This window comes from Triticum dicoccoides, chromosome 7B, assembly GCF_002162155.2.
Source record: "Triticum dicoccoides isolate Atlit2015 ecotype Zavitan chromosome 7B, WEW_v2.0, whole genome shotgun sequence".
Taxonomy (NCBI): domain Eukaryota; kingdom Viridiplantae; phylum Streptophyta; class Magnoliopsida; order Poales; family Poaceae; genus Triticum; species Triticum dicoccoides.
The window spans coordinates 295,282,848-295,291,094 of record NC_041393.1 but is presented as its reverse complement, the minus strand read 5'-3'; the positions used below and the strand labels follow the sequence as shown (position 1 = coordinate 295,291,094).

Below are 8,247 nucleotides of genomic sequence, written 5' to 3'. Positions count from 1 at the left end.
TTAATATTTTTTTGAAGTTTTTTTATGCTTTTACTGTTCACCCGAGTTTCATATAGCTGAACGTCTGGCACTGTTAGGTAAATTGGTACACACCTACAAGGTTATACCTATTCGAATAGACATGTCCATGTTTACGGACAACTTGGAGACTTAATACGTGATCATACAAGAAACTATCTTTTCCAGCTTCTCTATAGTTGCACATTTGCTTCACCCAAGATCATGGCATACCGTGAGGTGGAAGTGATATAAAGATCAGTTGTCGATTCAGAGGACTACAAAAGTAACGACAGATTTACAAAAACTTCAAACAACTTGTGGGTGTAACTTTACCACAAGACCTTTCCTGCTCCAGGGCTCCTGGCAAACAACATACTAGAAGCTGGAAACACAAGAGAAAGCATGCCTTTCAAAATACACAAAGTTCTTAAATATCAATAATTTACCGTTAAGCACAGGGCTATCGTTACTTTCCAGCAACGGAACTGTCAGACGAATTTCCATGCAGTTCTTATTTCAGGATACAACGACAGTTCATGGCCACTGGAGTTCAGTTTGCGATTTAACAAATAACAAGGAAACAGCAACATGGTCCATTATTATTATCGCCTCTCGCATGAAAACCTAAACCTGTATCTACAAGACACTTGCACAAGCAAAATTTGCCCCACTGCTTGGTACTATTTCTGCAGACATTCTTCGTCCATGAACCTGACCTTCAACAATAGTTTAAACCTCACTGCTTTGCCTACATCAGAATGCAGTTAAGAAAATGTCAACTATGAAGATAAAAATGCAATATTTAAGTTAGGCATAAACACTAAAGGAAGAAGAATCAACAGAACAGAAGTTTATCAAGTCTTCATTACTCGAATATATTTCTATGGTTTCTTATTTCCCGTTTTGTCGACGAGGCAAGTAAATACTTCCAGTCATTGCCAAACTACCTTGAGTGTATTTTCAGCATGTATTGACGTAATCATTTGATGATTTCTCTTCATGATCTAGTCACGTTTTTCATAAAATGTCACCTGCCCCTCAAAGCAACCAATCATAATTTCGAATTACAACAACAGCGAGGATCAGAAAGTAGCATATTTATAATTTAAGCTACCTCTGCACCTCTATGGCCATAGGAGAGCCACATAATTGTATGCACAAGCTCGAGTGGTGAAAAATATTAAATGCTACATACACGGAGCTTTAACCTGTCCTAGTCCAGCAAAAGAAAGGTTTATTTCAGTTGATACAAGGGAAGGACAATCAGAAGGAAATCTTAAAGCAACCAAATTTACCTGAGAGTACAGGAATGTGCCAAAGATGGCAATGGCAGCTCCTAGTGCATTTACAGGGCGGACAGGTGTACGGAAGATAATGATTGACGAAACAATAACTGATATGCGCTTCATTGTATTGCCAATGCTAAACGTCAATGGAGAAATCTGGTCCAAAGACATGTAGGACACCTGGTTATACAGGTGGTAGAAAACGCTCTGTGCACCAATCCACCTACATGAGCGAACATTTACAACATCAGAAAACTGTCAATGCAAAGAAAAGTAGTATGCGATATATGTTCGGGTACAAATGCACATAAATCCTGGTCACCTCCGACACAACATGTTGAATTGTCAACAAAGACTCCCAACAGAATATGTCAAGAGAATTAAAAGGCTATAAGCAACAGTGCTGCTAGTGAGTTATAAATGTATCAAAAATGTTGAAGTATGTCTTTAAATGGTGTGAATATGAAGATCATTTCAAGTTTCCACATGAAATTTAAGTACAAATCACAGTACATGGTATAAATATAGAAGAAAAATGAATTCTTGATTTTTCCTGCTTACCAGAGAACGTTGGGGCCAACATCTGCAAGAGCCTTTTGCCATCCAGCGGCCCACATTTGGGGGCCTTCCATAGCAATAGCAAATGGTGCGAGTATGATCAGGGACATAATTGAAAGGCAAGCGTAGTAATTCATGCCACTGACAGACTTCCCTTTCATGCCCCGCTTCGAGAAGATGTTGCGGAAAACAAATGCAAGGTTCGATATCATGGCACCCATAAATCCTGGTGGGAGGATAAGGCTATTAGCATCATGGAAGGAGTAGATCAGAATAGCTGCCTCCCCTAACCAGTGCAAGACCAATCAAGAATTGCAAAGTTGCCTATGCAGCTATAGTCTCTATTTTGTCTGGTGTCAAACTTCACGAAAAAAAGGTTTTAAGCTATATCTTCTTGTGTTTAGGAGAATGCACTAGCCACAGTTTATGTAACCATTCGCCTAATTTACACAAGGTTAAAAGATTATATGTATGATTACTTTACTGTTTATTCATTTCCATAAGTTCCAAATCTAAAGCACATAGTTCTTGAAGCTCACTTGAATCCAGATAGAGTAAATAATCATTTAGCAAGTCTTTTCAGTTTTATGTCAAAAAACATTAGGAATGTCGATTATTTAACCAATTAAGAATTGTCACCTCAGTTAACTGATAGAAACTGCTTCTTTATATCTACGAACAACATGACTATAATGGTTAGAAGCAAAAGGCACATCAATTTCTCGACAACCAATAGGGAGAGGATACGAGAGAAACAACTTAAGAGGATTTTTACTTAATTATACTCACCAATCATATTAAAGTTCAGCTCTGTCGCAGCAGCTAGACCACAACCACCAATGATCGGGAGAAGAGAAAGATATACAGGCATCGGAAATGACTCTCCGAGAATGAACCTTGACACCAAAACACTGAATGCAGGCTCAGCACTCTTGATAATGTGTGTGAATGAGACTGCCACCTTTGACATGCTCACTGTGGCAGCAACATGTCCAATTGTATGAGCCACAGCAACCTTCATCAATGCAAACAACAAATATGATTCATGATTTCCATCAACAGATAAAATAGTTGCCACAGAACGAACGAACTCACCGGGAAGAGTGCTTTCCAGAAATCTAAGTCAGTCTTGGGGGCCTCAACTAGGCAGGTGACCCATGAGAAGAGCATCATCGCTGAGCCACAGGCGAGGGATAGTGTGGAGGTGAGCCAGGGATACGGGAAAGCATTGAGAACCTTCTTGTTATAGATGTTAAAGATCACATTAAGCGCCCACCAAGTCGCAAAATAGATTGAGATCTTCAACTTTTGTGCTGCTTCTGAGCTGGCTGGCACCACCTCAGCCTTCGACTCCTTGTCATCAGCCGCTGAAGCTGCACACCTGAAGTCAAGCAGCTGCCTCCGAGGCTTCAGCTCGGAAGTGTGTGGGTCATCTAGCCGTGTGAGGTAGAGTGGTCTAAGGGAGCAGGAGGCAATTTGTTTCATGTTGAGAATGGACACCGACGGAACCAAAGCTGATTTAGACCGTTGATTGGTGACAGAGAAGGCGGCCGGAGAGAGCTTCACAGCAGGTATCATGGCTCCTGCAGATCAACCAAAAAACATTCATAAAGGAATAACAGATAGCAAGTGACATACAAACTGAACAAAGAGCTGCTAAAAAAATACGATGTTCCTTTTCAGTGAGACCTCCATTGAGCTGATCAAAAAATATGATGTTCCTTTTCAGTGGGACCTCCATTGAGGTGATCAAGAAAATGACATGGAACAACTTCCCCCAAAACAATGCTTGAAAATATTTACTCCAGTTTTGTTGATGCAAGCTTTCCTTGAGATTATTATCGAATGAATGCATCATCCAAGCATGATCCAACCAGTTACATCTCCTGTCAGCACTATGCAATTCGTGCACGTCAGACTGGGAATTTTTGTCAGATAAGACCATGTACGCTTTCATATTGACAGAAAGAACCATCTGCGATCCGTATTGACAAAAAAGACCATTTACACCGTGGCGGCAGACCTGGCAGCCGACAAGTGGCACCTACCGCCACAGTGGGGCGGCAAGACCTGCCGCCACAGCCGCCGCCGGCAGCTCGGCTGCAACAGAAATTTCCGGTCTGCAACGGAATAGGACGCACTGGTGGCCCTGCCGCCACTCCCGATGGCGGCAGCTCCTTTTCCTACATGTATGGCAGCTCCTTATCTGACAAAAATTCCCCTTGCAGTACCCACATGCACCTGCCCGCCTGCACTCGAACAAATTTAGAAGGGGTGTACGTAGTACATATCCATGAAACGTCGCGATACAAAGAGTGCACGCAGTCACTTAACACTACCATTACAAAGTCGTGTTGGTACGTGCATGATGATGCACCTTAGACTAGACATTGCTGTACTACTACTTGACGTGCACACCGGCCGATTCATCTAGTGACAGAAAGGACCACTTGTAATCGTTCACATGCATGCTATCGCGAGCAGCAGGAAAACGAGCGGCAGCCATCAGGAGTAGCGGCAGGCCCACCAGCGTGTCGCCGTTCCGTTGCAGACCCGAATTTCTATTGCAACCGAGCTGCCACCGTCGGCTGTGGCGGCAGGTGCCACATGTCAGCTGCCGAACCTGCCGCCATGGCATAGGTGACTTTTTTTGTCAATACGGATCATAGATGGTCTTTTCTGTCTATACGAAGACGTAGGTGGTCTTATGTGACAAAAATTCCAGACTGGGAGCTATATGAGGTTGGTCACTGGAAAATCCCCAAAGGCTAAAACGCAAGGTCAAAGGTGTACATGAGGACAAATTGTGCATAAGCACATCGCTTTCGCCCAGTAATCTACACGTAAGGGTGTCGCCTTTCACCCCTTTGCACAAGCTCCAACTCTCACGGTCGTCTAACTGAGCAGATTTCGCATCCATTTATCGCTGACCGCGGAGGTACAGCGGCGAGTTGGCGGTGCGGGAGGTACAGCGGCGAGGCGCCGACCGCGGATGATGGTTGGCAGCTGGGTGAGAGAGATGGATGATACGGCGACGGATCATAAAGCGGTGTTGCAGATTAATTATTTTATTTTTACAGGATCGACAGAACAAACCTCTGCAAGATCTCACCTTTCTTCCCGCCCAAGAACACTTGCTCGGATCAATAAAGTCTTCTTCTCAAATCGCGGCAAGAAGAGGTAAAAGCGGCGCCTCTGCGACGAAGGATTCGAGGACGGCAGAGGCAGGTGGGGATAGCTGGGGATCAAGATCGAACCTGGGAATCTGAGACGGGAACCCGGAGATCACAAGGAGGGAGAGGGGGGTTGCTCGAGGCAGGACGGAGGTAGGGAGTTCAGTTCCTTCGACGAGTATAAAGGCAAAGGGAAGGGGGAAGGTGGCGGCTGGGGAGGGGGGCAGGGAGGTTAGGGCCCAGTTCTTTTGGGTGATTCTCCCAGAATCGTCCCCCTCCCCAGCTTCTTCCAGAATCACCACTTCATATTTTTTTTACAATCCTACCTAGTTAAGATCTAATTAGCTAGGATTGTAAAAAATATATGGAGTGACGATTCTGGGAGAAGCTGGAGAGGGGGGCGATTCTGGGAGAATCGCCCAAAAGAACTGGCCCCGTGTGGCTCTTTGTTAGATTGTACAAATGCCAGGGGCTCCTTGTACATGGTAATTTGGAGTTTTTTTATGGGTGGGGGTGGGGGTTGAGATCCTCTACAGTATCGCATCCTGCTGTAGTACACATGACAGGTAGGATTGGCCACATGGCAGCGACCGTACTGCATCATATGCTAAGGATCCTAGGGAGGAGGAGTGGTGGCGCGTATTGGTTTCAGATACAGATTATAGAAAGGATTTTTGGCAATCCTTAACACATAAGTTGGCTCGCTTTTCAAGCATACGACAGTGACCTCCTGTATGATCTACTTCACAACAAGTGATTTTTTGGGTTGGAAGATGAACATTTATGTAGAAAGAAGCTGCACAATTGTGAGTTTTTTTTTGCGGGGCACAATTATGAGCTTTTACATTAAGTTCCCTAGAAATGTGGAAGACCTGAGCTTGAATGTTGATTGTTGCAGCAAAATTGCTAGTTGGCTTCTAATTTGCTAGTGTCCATGGACTTGAAGAAGATTCCTTTACGCCACTGCATGAGCTAATGTCAAATTATCCGCTAGGAAAGTGATTTTGTTGTTGCGATGTGTGAAGCAATTTCCGCGACAACATATAAAGTTGTAGCCTCCGCCTCTAGTGGAGTTTTGACACTTTTGCCTGCTGCACAGATTAAGATACCTATTCTTTGCTTATTCTTGCCAGTGTGAATGTAAATTCCTATTCCTGTTTTCCTTGAGTTGTTATTGGAGTTAGTAGTGTACTTCTTCCATGTAGCATCGGTATAAACCTTGGTACCTATAATCCAATCATATGTGTTTTAGTGAGCATCCCTGCTTTTGATTGTGTGCAGATTCTACCCTCGTTTCCTGCTTTATTTTTGTTGGTGAACCTGCAATGTCTACACAAGATAGTAAATCTTGCCCATTTAGTATTGCTTACATAGGAGGGTTTGATTTTCTGCCAAAACGTTTTCATTCCTGAACTTCCAAATACACCAAAGAATAGTGATTATGTTATTGAGAGAGGCATGAGGGTGATGGGAGGTTAACAAATCATGGACATCATTAGAACATTATTAGCTGTTGTGTTGTTGTTATTGAGAGAGGCAGAGGCGGGTGATTAATTATTGATGTGTTGTTGGTGGTGGTGGTGGTGTTGTTGTTGTTGTTGTTGTTGTTGTTGTTGTTGTTGTTGTTGTTGCTCTTCTACGTATATCTAGACATCATCAGAATATTAAGGTAACACTCTTCTTTGTTGCTATGTAGCCTAGGATTGCATATTTAGACATTCAGTACAGTGCACGTTGCTATGTAGCCTCAGATATATTAGATATGACCCTAGTTAACCTACCTATAAATGAGTTACAAATATATTCAGTTAAAAGTCTGATTCACCGATTAGTCCCTTATCAGCCCCCGGTCTATATGGTACCAGCTACCAATATCCTGAACAATGAGTATATATAAGCCATGGGATGAAACTAACCTCGATGGAAAACATCAGTTCCCAAAATTGCCATGTGTAAGTACATCGAGAGGCATGTGAAGCACAATCAACCAAATATATCCATGGCAGACAAAATAATCTCCAAACGATAGCTTCAGTGTGCAGGTTTAAGCACACTAGTTAGCAAAACAAGAAGTGGAAAGGTGTGTTAACTGCAATAAGCCTAACATTTAACAACAAGTAAATATAGTAATTCATACTGGTATTGTGCCAGTCTAAGTATATTGGTTATTGTTAAATAAAAATGGAAACGCATGTTAACTACAACATACTTAACAGCAACCAAATGTAGCCATTCATAGTGGTATTGTTGAAACTAGTATTGATGAAATTGGACTACAAAGTTTATACTTGCACATATAGAACATCACGTTGTGAATAACTGGAATAAACAAGGCATACTACGAACAACCAAAGATAGCATTTGAAACTGGACATATGCTAACTACAAACAACCGAACAACCAAAAAACTTTAAAAGAGGCATATGCTAGCTATAACAGGCTTAACAGCAAGCAAAAATATGCATTCCTATCGGTATGTTTAAAACTGGTATTGATGAAAATGTACTGCACAGTAAATAGTTGCACATATAGAGCATCACAATGTGAACAACTGAAATAAACAAGGCATATTGCAAACAGCCAAATATAGCAATTAAAACTGGACATATTCTCACTACACTACAAAAGGGACTCGACAAAACAAATCATGGGTCCCCCCCCCCCCCGTGAAGAGGCACGACAAAACAAATCATGGGTTTCCTCACTTGTCACAGATGGGCTTGTTCTTGTGGGAAGAGCACGGACCCTGGGTGCGCTCCATGTTATCGCAGATGGGCTCCTTCCCCTTGAAAGAGCACGGCTGTAGGGTGCCCTCCCTGATGTCGCAGATGGGCTCTTTCCACTTGGAAGAGCCAGAGAGGATGCCCTCCTCGTGGTCGCCATCGATGAGGTTTGACTTGTAGCTATGGATCCCAAGCCAGTGTCGCAGAACGTGTCCTTCAGAAATGACAAAAGGGGCTCAATGGCGATGTAGGATGGCAAATTCTTGACAGCAAGCCAAAGGAGATCAGCGGCTGGGCCATGGATGAGATCGACGGCGGTTGAACCCGAGGGGTTGGGGTGGGCCACTTAACCTGTGACATAGCCCGCGTCAGGCCATCGCTGTTGACGACCTCAATGTCGTAGCCGGTGTCCGCGACATACCCGCATACTCTAGCCCGCTGATTGAGAGCCTGCGGCCAGTAATGGTCGTCAGCTTCCTCAGCAGCCACCTCGGCGACATCGGGCGA

At 43.5% G+C, this 8,247-nt stretch overlaps 1 protein-coding gene across 2 annotated transcripts; it reads right to left on the bottom strand.

Annotated features, from left to right (window-relative positions):
* Positions 1-378: 378 nt before the first annotated feature.
* Positions 379-5,222, bottom strand: LOC119341024 (glucose-6-phosphate/phosphate translocator 1, chloroplastic-like). 2 transcript variants are annotated; one of them, XM_037612926.1, is made up of 7 exons: positions 4,941-5,222; positions 2,940-3,427; positions 2,634-2,859; positions 1,848-2,070; positions 1,296-1,509; positions 1,115-1,208; positions 379-748 (listed from the first exon to the last, which is right to left on the bottom strand). In XM_037612926.1, the coding sequence occupies exons 2-6, from the start codon at positions 3,420-3,422 to the stop codon at positions 1,188-1,190; spliced, it is 1,167 nt and encodes a 388-aa protein (XP_037468823.1). In that variant the 5' UTR covers positions 3,423-3,427; positions 4,941-5,222; the 3' UTR covers positions 379-748; positions 1,115-1,187. The 2 variants fall into 2 exon arrangements, with proteins under 2 accessions (XP_037468823.1, XP_037468822.1); XM_037612925.1 differs by having other exon boundaries at positions 4,957-5,222.
* Positions 5,223-8,247: the final 3,025 nt, after the last annotated feature.

What these genes read in the sequence shown, in the direction of transcription:
- LOC119341024 (XM_037612926.1), bottom strand. Translation starts at nt 3,422, where the DNA reads ATGATACCTGCTGTGAAGCTCTCTCCGGCCGCCTTCTCTGTCACCAAT. An exon ending in TCTGGAAAGCACTCTTCCCG is followed by an intron (nt 2,860 to 2,939) that starts GTGAGTTCGTTC and finishes GCATTGATGAAG; the next exon opens with GTTGCTGTGGCTCATACAAT. An exon ending in GCACATTCCTGTACTCTCAG is followed by an intron (nt 1,209 to 1,295) that starts GTAAATTTGGTT and finishes GGACTAGGACAG; the next exon opens with GTTAAAGCTCCGTGTATGTA.